General features: G+C 44.6%; 1 protein-coding gene and 1 long non-coding RNA gene across 4 annotated transcripts in view; one reads left to right on the forward strand and one right to left on the reverse strand.

Moving 5' to 3' along the window:
* Nucleotides 1–5,759, reverse strand: PSMC3 (proteasome 26S subunit, ATPase 3). Its single transcript, XM_072121150.1, has 12 exons — nt 5,600–5,759; nt 3,703–3,786; nt 3,123–3,248; nt 2,927–3,031; nt 2,437–2,499; nt 2,207–2,344; nt 1,985–2,128; nt 1,747–1,895; nt 1,462–1,558; nt 1,227–1,372; nt 1,041–1,122; nt 1–212 (listed from the first exon to the last, which is right to left on the reverse strand). Exons 1-12 carry the CDS (start codon nt 5,624–5,626, stop codon nt 102–104), a joined length of 1,272 nt encoding a protein of 423 aa, XP_071977251.1. The 5' UTR covers nt 5,627–5,759; the 3' UTR covers nt 1–101.
* The window catches only part of LOC140075363 (uncharacterized), a 24,663-nt gene continuing 5,067 nt past the window's right edge, over nt 5,653–25,248 (forward strand). The window contains exons 1-3 of one of the 3 annotated variants that reach the window (XR_011849407.1): nt 5,653–8,398; nt 11,240–11,311; nt 11,451–11,536. This is a non-coding gene — a long non-coding RNA (uncharacterized lncRNA). Of the gene's footprint in view, nt 8,399–10,810; nt 11,537–25,248 lie in introns of those variants that run through there. The other 2 variants (XR_011849406.1, XR_011849408.1) reach the window with 2 other exon arrangements.

Consider the following 25,248-nt stretch of genomic DNA (forward strand, 5'->3'; position numbering starts at 1 on the left):
TTGTAGGGTTAAAGACGTCTGGTTTATTTCTTCCCGTAACATAAAGTGAACAGTCCTGACAACACAGTAGGCTTGCTGTTGATCTCCGTATACTGGAAGGTCTATGCATAGTACTGCAGATTGGCCTTCTTCTTAGCTTGGACTTCCAAGATCCCTTCCATGTAATCTTCATGTGTCAGCTCAGTAGCGCCTCTGCGCAGAGCAATCATACCCTGCAATAAAAAGGTGTAAATATATCAGACATGTCTCCAGAACCAGCAAAGATATCTCACTGTGGACCAGACAAAAGTAGGATGGTCAGGAAAGCATATAAATTGGTTACGTTAGATTAATAAAGTCTAGAAGCAGAGCTCTTCCACATTACAAATTTTCCAATTTTGACAAGCTATTTAAAGGAAACCAGTCATAAGAAATTGGCCTAATAAACCACTACTAAGTATATCGTGAGGCAGCTAAACACTAGTTACGTTTTAGTTCTAGTGTTTGTTTCATTCATAGTCCAATATGGTGGCATCAACCAGAAAATCAACTTTGAAGTGAGCTGTAAATTGGTTGCATTAAGTCCAGGAGACAGAGTTTAACACTGAAGTTGGGGACCTCTGAACGCCTCCTCCTCAGTGATTGACATCATGCATTGGACTTCCAGAAATCTGGTTAGTGATGTCTCTGGATGCAGGATGTCTGGTTAGTGATGTCTTTTGGATGATGCCACCACACTGGCCCTTGAAATAAACATGATGTGGAAGATATTCAGCTGCTAGGCAACATTCTGGTATTGTATATTAGGTCACTTTCTGATGACAGGTTCCCTTTAGAGGGACTTCTTGATTAGCTTGAGTCAGACACATACCATCTAGCTGTAAAAACATATCCCATGACATTTAAAGATTTGAAAACCCCTTTAAATAGTTTGGCAGGAAATGCAACAGGAGAGGTTTTAAAGGGGAAACACGGAACACCATCACTTGTAGTTCAGATGTCCTTCGATCGTAAAAGATACTTTCTCCTTCCCAACTGAAGTCTTAAGGTACAATACTCACCGCCTCCACACACACAGCTTTGCATTGTGCTCCATTGAAGTCGTCGGTACAACGAGCAAGCTCCTCATAGTTAACATCGGGGCTGCAGGAGTTGTAATAAGAAGTTTTCATTACCTCATGCAACTACTAATCCCTAAAATCACAACTTCTTCTGTTCCTTACCACTAGTACAATATTGGTACATACCTAACGTTCATCTTGCGGGAATGAATCTGCATGATACGGGCTCGGGCCTCTTCATTAGGCATCGGGAATTCAATTTTTCTGTCCAAACGTCCTGAACGGAGAAGTGCAGGATCCAAGATATCTACACGATTTGTAGCAGCGATCACCTGGACAGGAACACAAGGAACAAATTGAAGGCATTGTAGACTCGGAACTGGTTAAAGAGACACAAAGCACAACAAGAAGTGGCCTCTACCTTAACTTGGGTGTTGGGTTGAAATCCATCCAGTTGATTTAGAAGTTCCAACATGGTTCTTTGTACTTCTCTGTCTCCAGCTTTTTCACTGTCAAACCTATAACATAAAGGATCCTAAACTTAATTTCTAAGGTCAGCAGGTATGTCAATGATACATTTCCCCTGGAGCATCACAGAAATGTCATTTGTGGACACAATGACTCAGAGATCACCCATGAGATAAGTTTATGGCCAAGAGGGATCCGACCCTTTTAGATTAATTCAATGCAAAGTGAAAAAACACACCTCTTGGTGCCAATGGCATCCAGCTCATCAATGAAAATAATGGATGGGGCTTTCTCCTTGGCCAGGGCAAAAGCATCTCTAACAAGCTTGGCTCCATCTCCAATAAACATTTGGACTAGCTGAGGACCAGCAAGTTTCAGGAATGTGGCCTGAAAAAAAAAAAAAATCAAAATGTCAAAGATTACTCCCACACCATCCACCATTCCTTCTCTCCAGGATACATTCACTCACTACCTACTTTAGTCTGTGCAGCACATGCTCTCGCAAGCAAAGTCTTTCCTGTGCCAGGGGGCCCATACATAAGAACGCCTTTTGGGGGCTGGATTCCCAAATTTTCAAACTTTTCCTTGTGGTTCATGGGTAAGACGATGGCTTCAACTAGCTGTTATAGAAAAGTTCAGTAGTCAGACTTGAGCCACATAAAAAGGGGGTGAGTACAGCCAGGTGCCATGATATTTACCTCTTGAATCTGCTTATCTAGACCGCCAATATCACTGTATTGCTCTGTTGGTCTTTCATCTACCTCCATAGCCTTAACTCGGGAGTCATATTCTGTAGGCAATGTCTCCAGGATGAGATAAGAATCCTTATTCACCCCCTGAAAGCACAGAGAAAAAACATTAACTTATCTACCCTACATTAATGCTCAGGTTTATAACATAATCCCATAAACATAAGCACCAGACTCACCACAAGGTCACCAGGTTTAAGCTTTTCAGCATCAACCAATCCAATCACTGGCAAGAAATATGTCTGAAAAAAAAAAAAAAAAAAGGAGAAAGTGAATACAGGCGGTCCCCTACTTAAGAACACTCGACTTACATACGACCCCTAGTTACAAACGGACCTCTGGATATTGGTAATTTATTGTACTTTAGTCCTAGGCTACAATAATCAGCTGTAACAGTTATCAAATGTGTCTGCAATGAAGCTTTAGTGTTAATATTGATTCTTACCACAACCCAACATTTTTTAAATCCAATTGTCACAGAGACCAAAAAAGTTCTGGCTGGGATTACAATGAGAAAATATGCAGTTCCGACTTACATACAAATTCAACTTAAGAACAAACCTACAGTCCCTATCTTGTACGTAACCCGGGGACTGCCTGTATATGGATACAAACATACGGCCTAAGGCTACATTCACACTGCCGTAGAATTCCTAGCTATGCTTTTACCTGTCGAGTAGATGTCTTAATTACTGCACATTTTCCCTTCCTCTGTGAATCAAGATCAATGTTTGCTCCATCTTCCTCCTGGTCATTGGGATCAACATCTAGAAGCTGAGAAGAACAGAATGATCCAGTAAGATATATAAATAACCTGTTAATTGTAGCTCAATGGACTCGAAATACAGATCGTAGGGCATCATACCTCAATGACATTGGACACCAGATAAGGCAGTGTCTTATTTACTTTTATCTTCTCACTGTTTTCTTTGATTTTGTCTTTCATGGCTTGAAGTTCATGGGTCACACGCAGAACCTCGCTCTTCATAATCTGAAGCACAAGTAATATAACAAAAATATAAATCCATGGATGTTATATACGTAGAGTAAACTAGTGTTACATAGGTAGAGTAATCTAGTTCTGCTACATTCTAATTACGTATGATTCTTACAGTTGGAACATAAGAACTTAAGTGCATTCTCCTGAACACAACAGGGCCACCACATCCAAAAATCTAAATTGTACTTACCAAGTAAGCTCCAGCACCCAGTTCCAGTGTCACTCTAATCTTCAGCACCCTGGGCCTGAGTAGAAGAGCCAAGGGTCACAGGGACCTGAATACTGCAGTGATGCTGGAACCAGGCCCGGAGCAGGGCAAGTGTAGATTATTTTTTTTGTCACCGCTGCATCGGCCTCCAGTGATCACAGTGATTTGTGGTGATCAGTGTATATCTTCTACATATACCATACGTATGTAGTTAAGTAAACAAAGTTAGAAGCTCACCTTGATCTCGCTGTCTAGAAGTCGGGTTCTCTGGATAATCTCTTCCGTTGACATTTTGAGGACCTCTTGACCCACTCCATCCTGCTGCAATATGACAGAAGAGGGGGATCATGACTACAGTTATTTTTATCATTCAAAAGAGTTTTATTGCAGAGCAATCCAAAATAAATATATGAGTAAACACAACCATCATGTGAGAATTTGTCAGCACGGCGTGAATAAGGGCAAGTAAAAACATGGGATCTGCCATGCAGAACAGGATGCATCATTGTATTTTTAAAGGGTTAGCACATCCGTTTTAAAGGAAACCTACCACTTGAAGTGGCAGGTTTCAGATGGAAATACCGAGCACCAGCTCAGGGTGAGCTGGTGCCGGAGCTTATTTTTGTTAGTGTTTTAAACCGCTGTATTGAGGTTTAAAACACTTTTTAAACTTTATAGCCGGCGCAGGGAGGTACGCGCTCGGCGCTTACCGTGCGCGCGACTACATAGGAAGTGAAGGAGAGCCGTGCGCATGGTAAGCGCCGAGCGCGTACCTCCCTGCGCGGCTATACAGTTTAAAAAGTGTTTTAAACCGCAATACAGCGGTTTAAAACACTAACAAAAATAAGCTTGGTATTTCCATCTGAAACCTGCCACTTCAAGTGGTAGGTTTCCTTTAAGGCAAAAGATCAATACAAATGAGTATCATGTATTGCCGCTTGAACATAGTTAAGCGTAGAAAACAGGAGTATGTAAACAGGTAATGAGGGTGAATGGGATGAGGTTGGGTAAGAAAAAAAAAAAAAAACAACAGAGCAGTTATCTGTCTAAAATATTTTGCATGTACACAGCCGATTCCAAAAATGATACTGGCCAAGCATATTGCATATAAAATTCTGTTACTGTCTCATGAAGCGATTTAAAGAGGCAACATAATAAGTAGCACAACAGCCACAAAACCTGCAAAAAGTTTCAGGCAGCAGTCTCTCATATATTAATAGTCATATAGAGGGATCTGATGGTTGGATGGACTATAGATGCAATGCCCGATGTAAGATACATAAATTAACCCTAACACGGGGGTATTATGGAGAAAGCTCACAGGCTGAGCTCTCTCCGTACACAGCAAGTTTCAGCTGTGCTGTGCTGGCACCGATTGTGGCAGTTAACCTGTTAAGCCTCTCATGTACATTGAAGCTTCATTACAGACACTTTATAGGTGATCATTGCAGTCTGGGACTATAGAGTAAAGCATTCAGAGAGCTTCACTAGAAGTCACAGGGGGCAGAGGGGTCCCCCTCTGTAAGTCGGGTGTCCTTAAGTAGGGGCCCACCCATAAATGAAAATATTAACACACCCTGCAACAAAAGACACCTTATGCTGGACAATCCAGCAAAGTATGAAAAAGTCACTGGCATCAGAATTTGGCAAAATGGCAATTATTTTTTTTGTACAAAACAATTGAAGGCTACTAGAACATAAGAAACCCTAAATAAATGTGGTCTCCTAGTGATCATACCAACCCAAATGATAAAGGGAAGGTGCCTTTAGAAGTGCACAATGAAAGTCATGAAAAGAGCCCACAAGGAAATGAGGCAAATGTGATTTTATGTCAATTTCACTGCACTTGGAATTTTCCTACAGCCTTATAGGACACTGCAAGACATATTAAATGGCGCCACTAAAAAGTACAATTTGTAGAGAACTACTAGTTAGAGGAGAACCTAAAGTCCCATTATGCTACATCTGAGCTGCTGAGGGTAAAGCAGATGAGACTACAGGACGTCTATGGCTGCTATAGAATCAATTAATGGCTGCTCTGAATGAAGCCGCTGCTCCAATCCACCAACTGGACCCTACAGAGAGCTACAGCAGCCATAACGGCTCTTCCCTTCCCTCCGTTTTCCCCTCTCACCTCGGTTTCATCCCACACAGACGCCATGTTTACTTCCTTTCACAGGCCGGGTGAGTTCGCACTATCACCGCCGGAAGTAGGGGATAGACAGCAGAGAGCAACCACTTCCGGTGCAACCCGCAAAAGCCTCCCCGCCGCGGCCGTGTCTACAAAGGAGTAGCTCCTGGCAGGTGTGATGTCACGGGCGGGGCGGGACCTCACCAAGAAGGGGGTGTGGCTTGTGCATAACTCTATGCACTCAACACCAGTCTTACTACGCAGGGATGTATGGTGGAGAGGAGTGATGTCTGACTATGCAGGGATGTATGGAGGAGAGGAGTGATGTCTGACTATGCAGGGATGTATGGAGGAGAGGAGTGATGTCTGACTATGCAGGGATGTATGGAGGAGAGGAGTGATGGCTGACTATGCTGGGGTGTATGGAGGAGAGGAGTGATGGCTGACTACGCAGGGATGTATGGAGGAGAGGAGTGATGTCTGACTACGCAGGGATGTATGGAGGAGAGGAGTGGTGTCTGTATATGCTGGGGTGTATGGAGGAGAGGAGTGATGGCTGACTACGCAGGGATGTATGGAGGAGAGGAGTGGTGTCTGTATATGCTGGGGTGTATGGAGGAGAGGAGTGATGGCTGACTATGCTGGGATGTATGGAGGAGAGGAGTGATGTCTGACTATGCAGGGATGTATGGAGGAGAGGAGTGATGGCTGACTATGCTGGGGTGTATGGAGGAGAGGAGTGATGGCTGACTACGCAGGGATGTATGGAGGAGAGGAGTGATGGCTGACTATGCAGAGATGTATGGAGGAGAGGAGTGATGTCTGACTACGCAGGGATGTATGGAGGAGAGGAGTGATGGCTGACTATGCTGGGGTGCATGGAGGAGAGGAGTGATGGCTGACTACGCAGGGATGTATGGAGGAGAGGAGTGATGGCTGACTATGCAGAGATATATGGAGGAGAGGAGTGATGTCTGACTACGCAGGGATGTATGGAGGAGAGGAGTGATGGCTGACTATGCAGGGATGTATGGAGGAGAGGAGTTGTGTCTGTATATGCAGGGATGTATGGAGGAGAGGAGTGATGGCTGACTATGCAGAGATGTATGGAGGAGAGGAGTGATGTCTGACTACGCAGGGATGTATGGAGGAGAGGAGTGATGGCTGACTATGCAGGGATGTATGGAGGAGAGAAGTTGTGTCTTTATATGCAGGGATGTATGGAGGAGAGGAATGATGGCTGACTATGCAGGGACGTATGGAGGAGAGGAGTGGTGTCTGTATATGCAGGGATGTATGGAGGAGAGGAGTGATGTCTGACTATGCAGGGATGTATGGAGGAGAGGAGTGATGGCTGACTATGCTGGGGTGTATGGAGGAGAGGAGTGATGGCTGACTACGCAGGGATGTATGGAGGAGAGGAGTGATGGCTGACTATGCAGGGACGTATGGAGGAGAGGAGTGGTGTCTGTATATGCAGGGATGTATGGAGGAGAGGAGTGATGTCTGACTATGCAGGGACGTATGGAGGAGAGGAGTGGTGTCTGTATATGCAGGGATGTATGGAGGAGAGGAGTGATGTCTGACTATGCAGGGATGTATGGAGGAGAGGAGTGATGGCTGACTATGCAGGGATGTATGGAGGAGAGGAGTGATGTCTGTATATGCAGGGATGTATGGAGGAGAGGAGTGATGTCTGTATATGCAGGGATGTATGGAGGAGAGGAGTGATGGCTGAATATGCTGGGGTGTATGGAGGAGAGGAGTGATGGCTGACTATGCTGGGGTGTATGGAGGAGAGGAGTGGTGTCTGTATATGCAGGGATGTATGGAGGAGAGGAGTGATGGCTGTATATCTATGAAGTAGAGGAGTGATGGCTGTATATGTATGGAGGAGAGGAGTGAGGGCTGTATATGTGTATGTATTTATGTACGTAGAAAAGGAGTGAGTACTTTATACATGTGTATGTAAGGAGAAGAGGATTGATGGTTCTATAAGTGTGTGACTCGATGGGGAACATTTACTTACATGTCCGCGGAGTTCACCGAAAGTGCATTCTCTGACGATAATGCAGTATGCCGCAATTCACCTAGATTGTGTGCCCGATATTGTGCATATGTCCACGAAATTCACCTTCTTCCTGGTGCATGTAAGTGCATCGTTGTGCATCCCGCACTCAGTCCAATTCAGTTGGATCGTCCGACGGCAACCCCCCCCCCCCCCCGCCATTTGTGTCGCATGGAAGCCAGCGCAGCTGCACCGAAAAATGGTTGCGCGTGACACAATGCCAGCGCCGACCCCTGTTAAATACCTGTCAAAGCCGTGCAAATCCCGAAAAGGTACAAAGTGCGATTTGTGAGAGGAGTGATGTCTGACTATGCACGGCCCACACCTCCACGTCACTGCTCATCTGTTTGAAGATCCAGGCTGCACCCCAGCTGGCTCCATGGGTTCACACATGCGCCAGCAATGTACGCGGCATTGGTGCGAGTACGAGCTAGCCGGCATGCACTGACGCCTGTGCAGTGTGCACCTATGGAGACGTCCAGGAGCGTGCAGGCTGGTGTATGTGTGTTTGATTTGCAAACAGATGAGCAGTGACATGGAGATGTGGGCTGTGCAGAGAGGCTGGTTTTCCAACCAGAATGCCTGTGCAGAGGCTAGAAAGCTTGACTGAATCCAAGAGCTCTCCCGCGTCCTTGACTAGAAATCTAGAAGGAATACAGTTTTGGATGAATGCAGCTTTGCCGAAAACCTCCAGGAAAAAAAAACATTACGGCAGCATTGCAGACTTCTATAAGGTACTCTTTAGAGTTTGAGTGGGTTACTGGTGACAGGTTCCCTTTAAATCTAGAAATGTGCGTCTAGTTTTTGGGATTTTCTTGTAAGTTTTTAGGCTTGCCTGATTGATGTTAGTGATTGATAAATGAGGCACGGGAGTCAGTTGGTTTATTGAGACTTTTGTCTGAAAAGTCTGACAAAAGTGGCAAATGTTTAAGCAACCCTTTGACTACACCTGCTTTGGATTTAAGGTTAATTGCACAAAATAAATTTCACTGTGATCGTGCCAAAATTTGTGACTTTTTTATACATCCACATCGGGAAACTTCTGAAAAATGAAGTTTTCCATTAAAAAAAAAACAACACGACAAGCTTTGTGAAACAACAACAAAAGCCCAAACACTAAAAAAGTCTGATAAATTCCCCCAGTTATTAGTTTTTACCATTTTTCTGTATTTCCCTTTTTCAATTTCTACATCATACAGTAGCGATTATTACATTGTTGTGGAAATTATTAAAAAAAATACTTACCAGTCCTTACGGGAGATGAAAAACTATTTACAATATTGCAAGAAGGATGTTGTTTTGTTCATAAAGCTATAATCGATAGGAGGTATGATCTCAACTTCAGTATACGGCAACAGATTGTAATCCGAAGGGTTATCATGGTTATCTACTAAGGGCTCCTATCCTTGTGGGGGAAACAGATGTACAATCATGGCCAAAAGTTTTGAGAATGATACAAATGTTAATTTTTACAAAGTCAAAATGTTATAAAGAGTAATCAGCTTAACAGCAATTAATTGCAAAGTCAATATTTTTAACCTATTTTTAATACAAAAACACTTTGGCAGTGCATTTAATATGCTCTGTGGGGACTGGGGGAGTGATAAAAATGGGTCTCCTGGTGACAGGTTCCCTTTAAGTAAGAATCACACCACTGGACACTTTAAAAGGAGGCTGGTGATTGGCATCATTGTTTCTCTTCTGTTAACCATGGTTATCTCTAAAGAAACGTGCAGTCATCATTGCACTGCACAAAACTGGCCTAACAGGGAAGAGTATTGCACCTCAGTCAACAATCTATTGCATCATCAAGGTATTCAAGGAGGGAGGTTCCATTGTTGCCAAAAAGGCTCCAGGGCGCCCAAGAAGGACCAGCATGCGCCAGGGCCGTCTCTTAAAAGTGTTTCAGCTTCGGGGTCGGGCTACCAGCAGTTCAGAACTTGCTCAGGAATGGCAGCAGGCAGGTGTGAGTGCATCTGCATGCACTGTGAGGCGGAGTCTCTTGGAGCAAGGCCTGGTGTCAAGGAGGGCAGAAAAGAAGCCACTTCTCTCCAAAAAAAACATCAGGGACAGAATGATATTCTGCAAAAGGTACAAGGAGTGGACTGCTGAGGACTGGGGTAAAGTCATTTTCTCTGATGAATCCCCTTTCCGATTGTTTGGAACATCTGGAAAACAGCTTGTTCAGAGAAGACAAGGTGAGGGAAACCACCAGTCTTGTCTCATGCCAACTGTAAAGCATCCTGCAACCATTCATGTGTGGGGTTGCTTCTCAGCCAGGGGAACCGACTCTCTCACAGTCTTGCCTAAAAACACATCCATGAATAAAGAATGGCACCAGAATGTCCTCCAAGAGCAACTTCTCCCAACTGTCCAAGAGCAGTTTGGTGATCAACTATGCCTTTTCCAGCATGGTGGAGCACCTTGCCATAAAGCAAAGGTGATAACTAAATGGCTCAGGGAACAAAACATAGAGATTTTTGGGTCCATGGCCTGGAAACTCCACAGATCTTAATCCCATTGAGAACTTTTGGCAATCATCAAGAGACTGGTGGACAAACAAAAACCAACAAATTGTGACAAAATGCAAGCATTGATTGTACAAAAATGGACTGCTATCAGTCAGGATTTGGTCCAGAAGTTGATTGAGAGCTGCCAGGGAGAATTGCAGAGGTCCTGAAGAAGAAGGGTCAACACTGAAAATATTGACTTGCTGCATTAACTCATTCTAACTGTCAATAAAAGCTTCTGTTACTCATAATATGATTGCACTTGTATTTCTGTATGGGATAAAAGCATCTGACAAACACATAAAAACCAGAGGGCAACAGATCATGTGAAAATAATATTTGTGTCATTCTCAAAACTTTTGGCCTTGACAGTAATGTATGCCAATACATGACACCAACTACAACTTTTTGCTTCTTCTACAACAAGGAACAATTTTCCATTTCTACCATCATAAACTGCAATACACAATATGTAGTTTATTGGGCAGCTTGTATTCAATATTATATCCAGTATGTAGGTAGTACCATACGACCGCTTAAAGGCCATCTACCACCAGGATGAAGGACTGTATGGTAATGAGCCCGAGGGGCTCCTGGTTCCATTAACACCTATGGAGCCTGGAGCCCCTCAGGCTCATTTGTATACAGTCATTCATCCTGGTAGTAGATGTCCTTTAAATCTAGAATAGCGGAACACATTTGTGATGGTACCAAAACAGATACTCTAACCACTAGAGGTGTATCTTGTTTATCTAAACATGTTTTACATACCAACAAAGGACCTCTCTAGTTTGAAAGTCACAGCCATTGAGAGAGTCTCCACCCCCAAGAGAGGTGGAGAAAAATCCACAAACTTAGAAATAGGTAAATATACTGGATTCTCAAATTAGACACGCAGTCACCACATGGTTTAAATAATAGATCAGATACAATGGTTTTTTTAATTGAAATAATGGACTTATTGTATACCAATTCACTATGATGTTTTCTGTTGTTTCTACTGCGCATGCACACCCCCATGATGTGGACATGTTTTAATCATTTAAATGTCCTCTTTACTATTAGCAGATAGATCATGGCTAAGGACAACATTATGTAGATGTCCGAAACGCGTAGGTCTGCTACATGTTTTCGATGGTGAGCTTGCTAGCTCTATGTATGTAACTTTTTTTGCACTTTTCCAGTTTTTAATGGATTTAATTAACAATATGGAGTTTTAACTACTTACACGAGTTCTGTTTCCACCTACCCTCTTGTCTACCACCAACTATCTGAGACGGCACAAGACGTTTTTCGCCTTTGGACCCAAGGAACCATTTACACTATGGATGAAATTATACAGATGAATTTCCTGCTACATAGGTGAGCTGAGAGTATATATACCTTTTTTTTGTTTATCATTCCATCACCCTTTATCCACTCTCAGCTACATGTACGTCTGCAAACTGTAAGCTAATTCTTTCTTGCAGCACCTTCCGCATTGTGCCTTCAGCCCAATGCCAATCCACCAAAGCCTTTCCTGGGAAAAAAGTCCGCATTGGCCAGTTGGTCAAATTGGTCCTGAGATGTCAGGGGGTGGGTGTCACCTTGCGATCCCTGCCCGCCCCTTTCAATTGAAAGGGTGATGTCAGAGAAGCAGGAAACTTCTCATGTGTTCGCTGTATATACCTCAAATTTTAGACAGGATACCAAAACTTGCAATCATTTTCTGGCAACAAAGTGGGGGTTTCATGTATTAAAGGGGTTATCCGGATATAAAAATTTACTTAGGGCCGGGCTAGGGTGGGCTATTTAAAAATAATAAATATGTACTTACCTCATCCGTCGCTGCTGATGTCCCGCGCCGCGGTCTGTCTCATCTGTGCACCGGTTTGTTTACACCATCTGCCAGCGCTTACAACGCTGAGAAATAGGGACGGATGGGAGGAGCCGGCCAGAAGCTCCCTATGAGCGGCTTCTGTGCCCCTGTAAACAAACAGGGGCACGGATCAAACGTACTGCAGCGCGGGACATCGGCGGGGCCGGAGGTGGTAAGTACATGTTTATTATTTTTAAATAGCCCTCCCCTACCAGGCCATACGTAACTTTTGATAACCGGATAACCCCTTTAAGGATGGGAATGTTTTTCCAGTATGCCATTTGGTGTAATAACAGTCTAGAGCGGAATGTAGGAAAAAATGAAGGAATTAGTGATTGATTTTAAACATTCTTGAGGATGGGAAAGTAAGATGCTGATTATTAATGAGATGGAGATTGAGAAGGTTTCTATATATGTGGGTGTAAATGTTGCTAAGAGATTAGATTGGCATACTAACATAGGAAGAACAATTTAACTTGATGCTGACCACACACTGACATAAGACAGGCAGCTTGTGTAGGGTTCGAGTCAATGTCCTTGCTGCTGTTTCTCCTGCTCTCCCCAAAGACCCTGTGGAAAAGGCAGAAGCAGTTTACCGTATATACTCGAGTATAAGCCGACACCCCTAATTTTACCACAAAAAAACTGGGAAAATCTATTGACTCGAGTATAAGCTGAGGGTGTAGTATACAGCCAGCCCCATCCCTGTATGCCAAGCACATTAAAAAAACCCCAAAACTTAATACTCTCTCTCTTGCGCCTGGATCCTCGGCGCGGCTCCCACTGGCTCCTCTTCTTTCTTCTCTTTGCTGTATTAGCCGGCAGAGTCGCGTCCGTGCGATCTGCCTGCCGGCACGCACACTATGATGTGGTGGTGTCGCCGCTGATGACGTAATCAGCCGGGACACACCGCCGCATCATAGTGTGCGCCGGCCAGAAGAGGAGGAGCCAATTAATATTGGTCGTTTTTAAATAATATATACATTAAAAAAAACACTATAATATAAAAGAATTTGTGACTTTAACCCCTATTATGGTTTAACTTCAACCCCAAAAAAAACCTTCAACATTTGTTAACTAAAAAAAAGAAAGAAATTATGTCTACATAAGAAAATTCACAAAAAATGTTTGTTCATCAAAGCCTTTTCAGGTCTTGCCATTAAGGGGTTTATAAGGATACTGCTACACTTTGGGCGCGGTCACATGGTGTGTTTTGGTTGCATTTTAATTGCTTTGAAACTCATTACTACAGCTGAGAAGTGATTTGCCTAATTACATTACAAAACGCAATGTAAACGCAATATCAACGCATGTGTTAATAATGTATTTTGTAAGCACAAAACATAATCAAAACGCAACATGTGACCGCGCTCTTGTGTCAATTGGGCTATATGTGTCGTGTAATAGCTTGGATTCGCATGCTGTGTTCTGTATGTTCTTAGACCCCTATTTTTAACACAAAAAAACTGGAAAAACCTATTGACTCGAGTATAAGCCGAGGGTGGGAAATGCATTGGTCATAGACTCCCCATTATATAGCCTGCCAGCCCCTGTAGTATATAGCCCGCCAGCCCCTGCCCCCAATATTAAAAAAAAAAAAGAACAGTGTATTCACCTTCCGACGCCCCTCTTCTATACAGTGATGCTCCAGCATCGGCTCCGTGTCCCTGCGGCGCCTGTTGCAGGAACCATGATGTCAGCTGCTCGCTGACATCATAGTGTGTGCCGATGCCGGCATCCATAGAATGTCAGGGAGCTGATGTCACGATCCCTGGGACGGACGGCACGGGACATGGAGCCGATGCCGGTACTTCGCTGTATAGAAGAGGACCTGTTGGGATGGCTTTGGAAGGCAAGTACACTGTTTGTTTGTTTTTTTCTTGATTGGAGTATAAGCCGCGGTGAGATTTTTCAGCACATTTTTTGTGCTGAAAAACTAGGCTTATACTTGAGTATATACGGTAAGCATACTACTCATTTTTTGTCCATCAAGCCAATTCAATCATAGAACCTGGGTGCTGAACTACACATGGTGGCCTGCAAGCTAAATCATACTTGATGACCAGTCAGATCTTTGTATTGCTTTGATGACGATGTTGTTGTATAAAAAGTGGAAATAAAATAAATATATAAAAAAGCATACGCTTATAAAAAGCAGCCATGGGTCACGTGACTGCCAGCAGCAAGACTTGTTACTGATGTCCAGTGTCCTAGATTTTACAAAGGCTTTTGATCATTTTATTATTCATTCTCCCGATTACTTTTTCTTCCGACAATAACCTTTTAATACCCATAAACTAATCTTAGGGACTTATATAACTTACAAATTTTATACTTTTAGTTGAATGTTATTAGAATATAAAATACAAAGAATTCTATTTGTTTTTATGTTGAGCGTTTGTTAAAATTAATAAAAACTATCATTCATTGATAATAGTGCCAAGTACATTTACTACTAAAATTTTATATTTTAGACCTGCATAAAACAGTCCTAATACATTGGATTTTGGGATCACCCAAATATCTGATACAGCTAATACATACTGTATTGGGATAAAGAAATCACAAAGTACTACTGTATATACTCAAGTATAAGCCGACCTAAGTAGAAACCAAGGCCCCTGATTTTAACGCCAAAACTGTGAAAACCTATTGAGTCAAGTATAAGCCTCCCAGTATATAGCCAGCCCCCAGAAGATTAACTGGTAGGCGGAGTAACGCGGCTACTGGGGCGTGGAGTAGCCGCGACTAGTAGCCTCATGTCCGGCTACTCCACGCCCTAGTAGCCGCATAAAAAAATTAGCATATAGATGTAATAAAGTTTTGTAAAAGACACCCGGGACGTGGGGATTAGCCCAAAAAAGGGCTATCCTCACGTCCCATCCATCCACCTACCACCCCTTCTACCTTTATAGGTAGAATCAGGGTGGTAGGTGCCCTTTAAACTAATACATAAAAGGCACTGTATTGCCAAAAAAGTCCACTAGGTGGAGATATAGCTTTATGTTTATAACAGAAAAAAAAAAAGAGGATCAATGGTATAGAAGCGACAGTGGTTCACATGACTTACAGTGTGATAACCAAGTTATTTATGACAGAAAATGTGCCTTTTCCTCTATTCACTTACATTACAGAAAACAGAGTTATCACGGCTGATTAGCAGGTTTAGCCAGTCGTGTTAACCAAATCTGTAGGTTTGTGCTAAGGCCAGGTTCAGCTAAAGGCTGATCCATTCAAAGAAACTACCTATGCGATTTAACAATACTTAACCCCTTAAGAACACAACTTATTTTCACCTTTTTACATGTTTCATTTTTCATATGCAGTTTTTGAATCCAAAAGCAGGTGTGAATCATAATGAAAAAGAATATATCATTGAGAGAAGCTGCTACTCGTTTTTTTTTTAACTCCGCTTTTGGTTTGGACATCAAAAACGGCATCTGAAAAATTTGACATGTAGATGCACACTAAAGGTGAAAATGAGCTGTGTTCTTAAGGGGTTAAGTATTGATAAATATTATACGTAATTTATTGTGTCACTATATGTGATTAAACCTTTAGAATGCTTTAATTCACCAAGAAGATTTTCAGATTGTTTTTTTGTGAAAAAATTGTGAATTAGATTACTCACCGGTAATTCTATTTCCGTTAGTCCACCATGACGGCCCAACCTGGAGGATGCCCCTTGACCTCTGCAGGGACAGGAAGAAGAGAGGTTAAATGCTCCCCCCCGCATCCTCCCGCCAGTGATTACAAAATAACCATGCTGAGGAAGATACAATCAGATTTATTAGTATGTTTGCTCCACATACAAAAACTCATCTGAAAGCAAAAACACAGAAATAAGAATTTCCAACTGGGAGGGAAAATATATAGGCCGTCATAGTGGACTAACGGAAATAGAATTACCGGTGAGTAATCTAATTCACAATTTCCGCTTCGTCCCCCATGACGGCCCAACCTGGAAACTTACAAAATTAGTAAGCTTTTAGGGAGGGATTACAGCCTGTAACACCTTGTGCCCAAATGACAGATCTTTTGATAAGTGCAAGTCCAGTCTATAATGCTTAGAGAACGTAGTAGATGAAGACCACGTTGCAGCCCTGCAAATCTGATCCAGTGACGCTCCTCTTCTTTCCGCCCAGGATGTGGACATAGCCCTGGTCGAGTGAGCTCGGATTCCTGATGGTATCGGTATCTTCTGTAGGTCGTAGCATGAAGCAATCGCCAGTCTCAGCCATCTTGCGATAGTCGCCTTCGACGCCTTCCTCCCCTTATTTTTCCCCTGAAATTGGATGAAAAGATTAGAGTCAATACGCCAGGCCTCAGTGATCTGTAAGTATTTTAGGACAGAACGTCTTACATCCAAAGAACTCCATTCTCGTTCTCTTGCTGAAGAAGGGTTCTCGCAGAAGGAGGGCAAGATAATCTCCTGATTCCTGTGGAAGTCAGAAACCACCTTGGGAGCAAAATTTGGATCCAACATCAATACAATTCTATCATCTAGAATTTTCATGTAGGGTTCCCTAATCGATATAGCCTGAAGTTCACCTAACCTCCTAGCAGAAGTGATGGCTATCAGGAAAACCGTCTTAAGTGTTAAGTTCTTTATACTGGAGTAGTCAATAGGTTCGAATGGTTCCTTCATTAAGGCATTCAAGACTAGAGTTAAGTCCCATGCTGATGATTTTTTAACAGTCTGGGGCTTTAACCTAGAAGTTGCTTTAATAAACCTTTTGACCCACCTGTGCTCGATGAGAGGCTGGTCGAAGAAAGCACTAAGCGCCGACACCTGGACCTTCAGGGTGCTGGTGGACAATCCCAGCTCCAAACCCCTTTGAAGAAATTCGAGCACCTGCAAGATATTAAGGTTAGCTTGGGAAGGTGGACTGTCCTTACAGAAGGAACAGAACCTCTTCCATATCTTATGGTAGATGGCAAAAGTGACTGGTTTCCTACTTGCCTTCAGGGTCTTGATGACTTCTCAAGAGTGGATACCAGCTTTTCTTCGGCCAGTTTGGGCAGATGAAAATGGCTTTGGTGTTTTCCTGGAATATCTTTCTCAGGACCCTGGCGATCAGGGGAATTGGGGGGAAGGCGTAGGCTAGTGGAATGTCCCAGAAGTGAGAGAAGGCGTCCAGCTGTTCCCTGTTCTCCCCTTTTTCCAGAGAAAAATAACGCGGGCATTTGGTATTTTCCCTTGTTGCAAACAAGTCCACTAGAGGATAGCCCCACAAAAATGTTAGCTCCTGGAAGATCTCCTCCTTGAGACTCCACTCGTTTGGTAGGATCTTCCTTCTGCTTAGAAAGTCTGCCCTTGAGTTCTCCGTGCCCTTTAGATGGGTGGCAGATATTGACAGGGTGTGTTGTTCTGCCCACAAAAATATTTTCCGAGCTAGGGTACTCAGGAGAGGAGACCTGGTTCCCCCTTGCCTTTTTATGTAGGAGACCGTAGTTGTATTGTCCGACAGAATGAGAAGGTGTTGGTGGGCGAGAAGAGGACTGTTTGCGCTGAGGGCTTCCCATACCGCTTGCAGCTCCCGGAAATTTGAGTACCTTCTTGTAATCTCCTCCGTCCAGGTACCCTGGGAAAAATGCTGAGGCATCACTGCCGCCCAGCCCCTCTGGCTTGCATCTGTTTGGATTGGAATATAAGGGCTGTTTGACCAAAATATTCCCTTCCTCAGATTTCCGTCTTCCAACCACCATAACAGGTCTTTCTTGACGGCAGGTGGAATCAGGATTTTCCTGTCCAGATCCTCCTGTCTTCTGTTCCAGGATCTTAAGATCCATCCCTGGAGTGTTCTGGAATGGGCCTGGCACCAGGCTACTGAGGAGATGCAGGCTACTGAGGAGATGCAGAGCCCAGGATCTTCATTGCCTCTCTGATGGAGATCACCGATTTTTTTCCTGAACCTCGTTATCAGATCCTTGATGTGGTCTCCCTTGTCCTGTGAAAGGAACGACATTTGGTAAACTGAGTTCAAGTTTACTCCCAGGAATTTCCTCACAGTAGCTGGAGAAAGTTCTGATTTCTGATAATTTACTATCCATCCCAGTTTTTCTAAAGTTTTTAGGGTGAGATCTCTTGAAAAAAGTAAGCTCTCTGTCTTGGCCAATAACAAGCAGGTCGTCTAGGTACGGGACGATCAGTACGTCCTGTAGTCAGAGACGCCACCACCTCTGCCATCACCTTTGTAAAGGTTCTTGGTGCAGATGATATTCCAAAGGGAAGTGCACAAAATTGAAAGTGTAGTGTAGAACCCTCTGGAGACAGGACAGAAAACCTTAGAAATCTCTGAGAAAGGGTGTATAGGGATGTGATAGTATGCATCTTTTAAGTCTATAGTGCACATTAATGCATCTCGGTGAATAATGTGTGTGGCTGATCTTACCGACTCCATCCTGAATTTTCGGTAGACAATAAATTCGTTGAGACCTCTCAAGTTGATGATTAGCCGGTTTGTTTCTTTACCAAAAAAAGAGAAGAGTAAAAACCAGATTTCTCTTGATCTTGTGGGACAGGTATAATCACTCCAGAAGACAAAAGGGAAGCTACTTCTTGCCATATTAAGTTGTGGGATGTAAGTGACATAGATGACGAAGGTGGCATGTATTTTGTAGGGGGAAGCTTGAAGAATTCGATATTGTAACCGTGCAGTAAGATATCTAAGACCCAGGGATTTAAAGTGATCTTTGTCCATTCTCCTCTGAACCTTAGCAATCTTCCCCCTACTATGGCATCATTGTTTTTTTGTTTCTATTAGGGTCTGTTGTGGTGGAGAACAGAAACCCTCTCCCTTTACCTCCTTTTGGGTAGCTCCAGCGTCCCCTTTTCCCTTTATCCTTGTAGGAATCCTTTTTAAATCCTTTTTAAAGTCCCGAAAGGGCTGCTTCTTGGGTATCGATCTCTCAGGAAAACCCTTCTTCTTATCTGATGCGCTCTCAAGTATAGCATCCAATTCTGGCCCAAACACGAATTCCCCTGAGAAGGGGAGGCTGCACAACTTTGCTTTGGATCGGATATCACAGTTCCACCGTTTCAGCCACAGTGCCCGTCGAGTGGAATTAGTGAGTGCTCCCTCCTTGGAAGCAAAACGGATTCCCTCGGCCGCGGAATCTGCAAGGAAAGCTGTTGCTGATTTTAGCAAAGGAAAGTTCTCCAAGATTGTTGACCTTGGAGTTCCCTCCTTGATGTGGGATTCCAGTTCATTTAGCCAGTACAGCAAGTTCCTCGCCACTGAAGTAGAAGCTAAATTAGTCTTCAGATTGAGCATGGATGTCTCCCAGGCCTTCCTTAACAGAGAGTCAGACTTCCTATCCATCGGGTCCTTTAATTGTGCCGCGTCTTCGAATGGAAGATCAGTCTTCTTTACTATCTTTGTGACTTGCACGTCCATTTTTGGACAATTGTCCCACACCTTGCCTTTCCCTTTAGACCCCTGGTCTTTCTCCTGAAAAGGCAAGCGGAGGATAATAAATGACCCGCTATCTTTACACACAGTAAAAAAGCCCAAACCTGCACAGATGACCCCACTTACAGAAACCGGAGGATGCAGGAAGGTTGGGTCTGCCTCGTCAGCCATCATAGAGCCGGGGGAAGCACACAGGAAAGTTCAGAAAACACACAACACGGGAGCATAGCACCGCAGCGTCACACACAGATCTTAGACCTGAGATCAGCGTGACTAACCCGCTCCAGGTGTCTTAAATACCTTAATGGGGATCCCATCCCCCTGTAGAGGCCACCACGCTGTGCTCCTGTTCCCAAGGATGCATTGCGGTCCTGTGAACCGCTACTTCCGGTCGCGACCGGAAGTCGTCATCGGACCTCGAGGACGCCGGGAAATGTAGTTTCTTCGGCCGCCGCACGCTCACACTAGGATCGCGGAGCCGCGGCCAAGGTAAACAGACCGGAAGGGCAGCGAAAGGGAAGGCACGAAGCCGACCGACCGCCCCAGCCCGCCGGGATTTAGCCAGTCAGGACTACCCGTGAGTTTCCTGTGGAATCTTCGTTTACCCCCCCCCCCCCCCCCCCCGGAGGAAAGAGGGCACCTCTCTTGTCCTGCCTCAGCAGGGACAGGAAGAACACTGGCGGGAGGATGCGGGGGGGAGCATTTAACCTCTCTTCTTCCTGTCCCTGCAGAGGTCAAGGGGCATCCTCCAGGTTGGGCCGTCATGGGGGACGAAGCGGAAATTTAAAATTTTGGTTAAAATTTAGAAAAATTTGATTTTCTGATTTCTAAATGTTATGCTCATTATACAGTTGGTCTAACCCCCAAATAGGCTACTACCATAAACCATATTTCTGCCTTGTGTTGACATAATTTTTAATGTTATTTTATTAGGATGTTAGTTGGTTTACACATTTTTAAATTGAACCCCTCAAACTATTTAAAACAGCCCATGTTAAGTTTGTCAACCCTTTAGGCCCGCGGCACACGTGGCGTTTTGAACCCCTTTTTTGGGCCGTTTTTAAGCAGTCAGTTAAAAAACGCATGCGTTAAAAAAAGGCGTGTTTTTGACCCGTTTTAATTAAGATCATTGGTAAAACGCATGAGTTTTTAACGGACCGCTTAAAAACGGCCCAAAAACGGGTTCAACATGCCACGTGGGCCGGCGGCCTTAAGCTTTGAACATGAATTAAAACACAATGGAGGTTCTGTACATCATTCTATACATCATACTACACGTACATACTACTAATAGGTGCTTATTTATTAGGGCTTCTGCGCGAGGACACTGGCATAGATGCCCTGAAATAACCACAAATAGTAGCGTATTGCTAGCACTTGACATTATTTTCTCCTTCCGCCACCTCCACCCCAGGGGTGTGCCGACACAAGCTGCAGTCACATGTGAAAAGTCACCTAAGGGCTTATTTGTACACCAGGCATGACTTTGCATACAAATAAAACGTGGCACAGCCACCTGCTGGATATATCACGTGGTCTAAGCTTCATGATGTATTCAGAAGCGCCGATTGAGCGGCAGGGCTATTATACACTGGCAAACGAGTGCGGGGTGTGATAAATACAGTATATACACATCCATACATTTATACAAACATACAGTATATACACACATACAGTATATACACATATTGGGGGAGATTTATCACAGCTTGTATGCCTTAAACAGGTGTATAAGCTATGATTTTTGTGCGTTTCCCGACTTCTTCCCCCTCTGCGCCTGGCAGGCGGGGAAATATGGAAATATCGACGGTGTGAAAAACCATATAAATAATAATAAACACTAATATGTCCCATGTTTATTAGGAAATTATTGTCAATCATATTACAATTTAGCATTTTTCTGATAGTATTTACTATTTGTAAGTATAAAAAAATAAAGTGAAGAATTACAGTGTAATAAAGCCAATATGATATACCTGTGATCTTTTATTAGTCATTGCTTTCACAATCATTACATCCAGTGAAACCATGTTTCCTTCTAACTATAAATTATGTTGGTTTATAAGGACTGACTAATAATATAAAATTATTACACTTTCATATAAATATTTATAATTAATAAATATTGTGATCCTGTTACTGCCAATATTACCTGCTTAACTTCAATTATCCTTTATTATTAAAGAAAAACACTTGCCTAACCTTTACACATCCATTCTCAATTACAAGCATTATTTTCAAGAAGGATATAACACTTGTTAACTGCATGAAGTTTTAACCCTCTTCATTAGCCCATCCTGTGTCCTCCTCTCATCTGTTATCCAGCAACCACCAGACACCAAGCTTCAGGCTTCTCTGCAGTCTCATTCACTTTGTATATACGATGGCGGCTGACGATTCTTTGTTTTATTCCCTTATGAAGAATGGCTGGACCATTATATAAGATTTTTTACCTCTGGTGTCACCTCCTTCATCCTCATAGACCAGTGATGGCGAACCTTTTAGCGGCCGAGTGCCCAAACTGTAACCCAAACCCCCCAAAAATTAAAGCAGTAAGTTAGTGCTCCCTGTTGAACAACTTTCAATCATATTGGCCTCCTTAGGACAGCAACACAGTAGAAAGATGGGAAATTTTCTTCATTTTAGCTTCTTTCCAGTGTCCCTCTGTACACAGAGAATCCTGGGGCCAGCAGGAGGTCCTCCAAAGATAATTGTCTACTCATTCTCCCTCTTCCTACAGTCCCAAGTAGCGAAGGAAGTATCAAAATATTACTGAAAGCAGCATCTTTTAAGTTGCTTGGAACCGCAGGAAGATTCTTTGAGTTCTGTCTGGTGTGCTGGGGAGATGGCCTGGGTGCCCACAGAAAGGGCTCTGAGTGCCGCCTGTGGCACCCGTGCCATAGGTTCGCCACCACTGTCATAGACTGTAAGCTCTTGTGAGCAGGGACCTCACTCATTTTGTTCCATATGACTGTTATTACTCTGTAATTTAATATTATATTTGTATTTGCCCACTATGATTTGTAAAGTGCCACGAAATATGATGTCACAATATAAATTATATAAATAAAAGATTCTTATTATTATTAATGATATTTGCCAAAATAGCAGCCTAAAGTCTAGAGCAAAACCTAGTGAGAATATCAGTCAATGATCTTGGCTTGTATAGAAAGGTTCTTTGTCTCTGTATAAAAAGTATTGCAATATTGTAAAGTCAGCACTTATATGTTTATAGTATCATGTTAACAGAATAAATGAATACATTAATGTATAAAGCTAAATAAATAACGTCAGAGCTGCCTTAAATGTGTAGTATTTATATTAGCTTTGTAAAAATGTGGAACTACAATCAGGGCCGGCTCCAGGTTTTAGTGGGCCCCTGGGCGACAGAGCCCTAGTGGGCCCCTTTATGGGCCGCCCTCCAGTAGTCACACTGCCCCCCCCCCATCCCCGTGTACACATTCCTCCCCTCCCCCTGTATACACACTGCCCCTTCCTGTATACACACTGCCCCCCTTCCTGTATACACACTGCCCCCTCCTGTATACACACTCCCCCCCTCCTGTATACACACTGCCCCCTGTATACACACTGCCCCCCTCCTCCTGTATACACACTGCCCCCCTCCTCCTGTATACACACTGCCCCCCCTCCTATATACACACTGCCCCCCTCCTATATACACACTGCCCCCCCTCCTATATACACACTGCCCCCCCTCCTGTATACACACTGCCCCCCTTCCTGTATACACACTGCCCCCCTCCTGTATACACACTGCCCCCCTCCTGTATACACACTGCTCCCTCCTGTATACACACTGCCCCCTCCTGTATACACACTGACCCCCTCCTGTATACACACTGACCCCCTCCTGTATACACACTGACCCCCCTCCTCCTGTATACACACTGCCCCCCTCCTATATACACACTGCCCCCCCTCCTGTATACACACTCCCCCCCTCCTGTATACACAATGCCCCCTGTATACACAATGCCCCCTGTATACACACTGGCCCCCTGTATACACACTGACCCCCTCCTGTATACACACTGACCCCCCTCCTCCTGTATACACACTGCCCCCCCTCCTGTATACACACTGACCCCCCTCCTGTATACACACTGCCCCCCCTCCTGTATACACACTGCCCCCCCTCCTCCTGTATACACACTGCCCCCCCTCCTCCTGTATACACACTGCCCCCCCTCCTCCTGTATACACACTGCCCCCCCTCCTGTATACACACTGCCCCCCCTCCTGTATACACAATGCCCCCTGTATACACACTGCCCCCTCCTGTATACACACTGACCCCCCTCCTCCTGTATACACACTGCCCCCCTCCTATATACACACTGCCCCCCTCCTGTATACACACTCCCCCCCTCCTGTATACACACTCCCCCCCTCCTGTATACACAATGCCCCCTGTATACACACTCCCCCCTCCTGTATACACAATGCCCCCTATATACACACTGACCCCCTCCTCCTGTATACACACTGCCCCCCCACCTGTATACACACTGCCCCCCCCTCCTGTATACACAATGCCCCCTGTATACACACTGCCCCCTCCTGTATACACACTGACCCCCTCCTGTATACACACTGACCCCCCTCCTCCTGTATACACACTGACCCCCCTCCTCCTGTATACACACTGACCCCCCTCCTCCTGTATACACACTGACCCCCCTCCTCCTGTATACACACTGACCCCCCTCCTCCTGTATACACACTGACCCCCCCTCCTGTATACACACTGACCCCCCCTCCTGTATACACACTGACCCCCCCTCCTGTATACACACTCCCCCCCTCCTGTATACACACTCCCCCCCTCCTGTATACACACTCCCCCCCTCCTGTATACACAATGCCCCCTGTATACACACTGACCCCCTCCTGTATACACACTGACCCCCCTCCTCCTGTATACACACTGACCCCCCTCCTCCTGTATACACACTGACCCCCCTCCTCCTGTATACACACTGACCCCCCTCCTCCTGTATACACACTGACCCCCCTCCTGTATACACACTGCCCCCCCTCCTGTATACACACTGCCCCCCCTCCTGTATACACAATGCCCCCTGTATACACACTGCCCCCTCCTGTATACACACTGCCCCCTCCTGTTATACACACTGCCCCCTCCTGTATACACACTGACCCCCCTCCTCCTGTATACACACTGCCCCCCTCCTATATACACACTGCCCCCCTCCTGTATACACACTGACCCCCCCTCCTGTATACACACTGACCCCCCTCCTCCTGTATACACACTGACCCCCCTCCTCCTCCTGTATACACACTGACCCCCCTCCTCCTGTATACACACTGACCCCCCCTCCTGTATACACACTCCCCCCCTCCTGTATACACACTCCCCCCCCTCCTGTATACACACTCCCCCCCCTCCTGTATACACACTCCCCCCCCTCCTGTATACACACTCCCCCCCCTCCTGTATACACACTCCCCCCCCTCCTGTATACACACTCCCCCCCCTCCTGTATACACACTGCCCCCCCTCCTGTATACACACTGCCCCCCCTCCTGTATACACACTGCCCCCCCTCCTGTATACACACTGACCCCCCTCCTCCTGTATACACACTGACCCCCCTCCTCCTGTATACACACTGACCCCCCTCCTCCTGTATACACACTGACCCCCCTCCTCCTGTATACACACTGACCCCCCTCCTCCTGTATACACACTGACCCCCCTCCTCCTGTATACACACTGCCCCCCCTCCTGTATACACACTGACCCCCCTCCT

The sequence above is a fragment of the Engystomops pustulosus genome, chromosome 8, assembly GCF_040894005.1.
Source record: "Engystomops pustulosus chromosome 8, aEngPut4.maternal, whole genome shotgun sequence".
Lineage (NCBI taxonomy): Eukaryota > Metazoa > Chordata > Amphibia > Anura > Leptodactylidae > Engystomops > Engystomops pustulosus.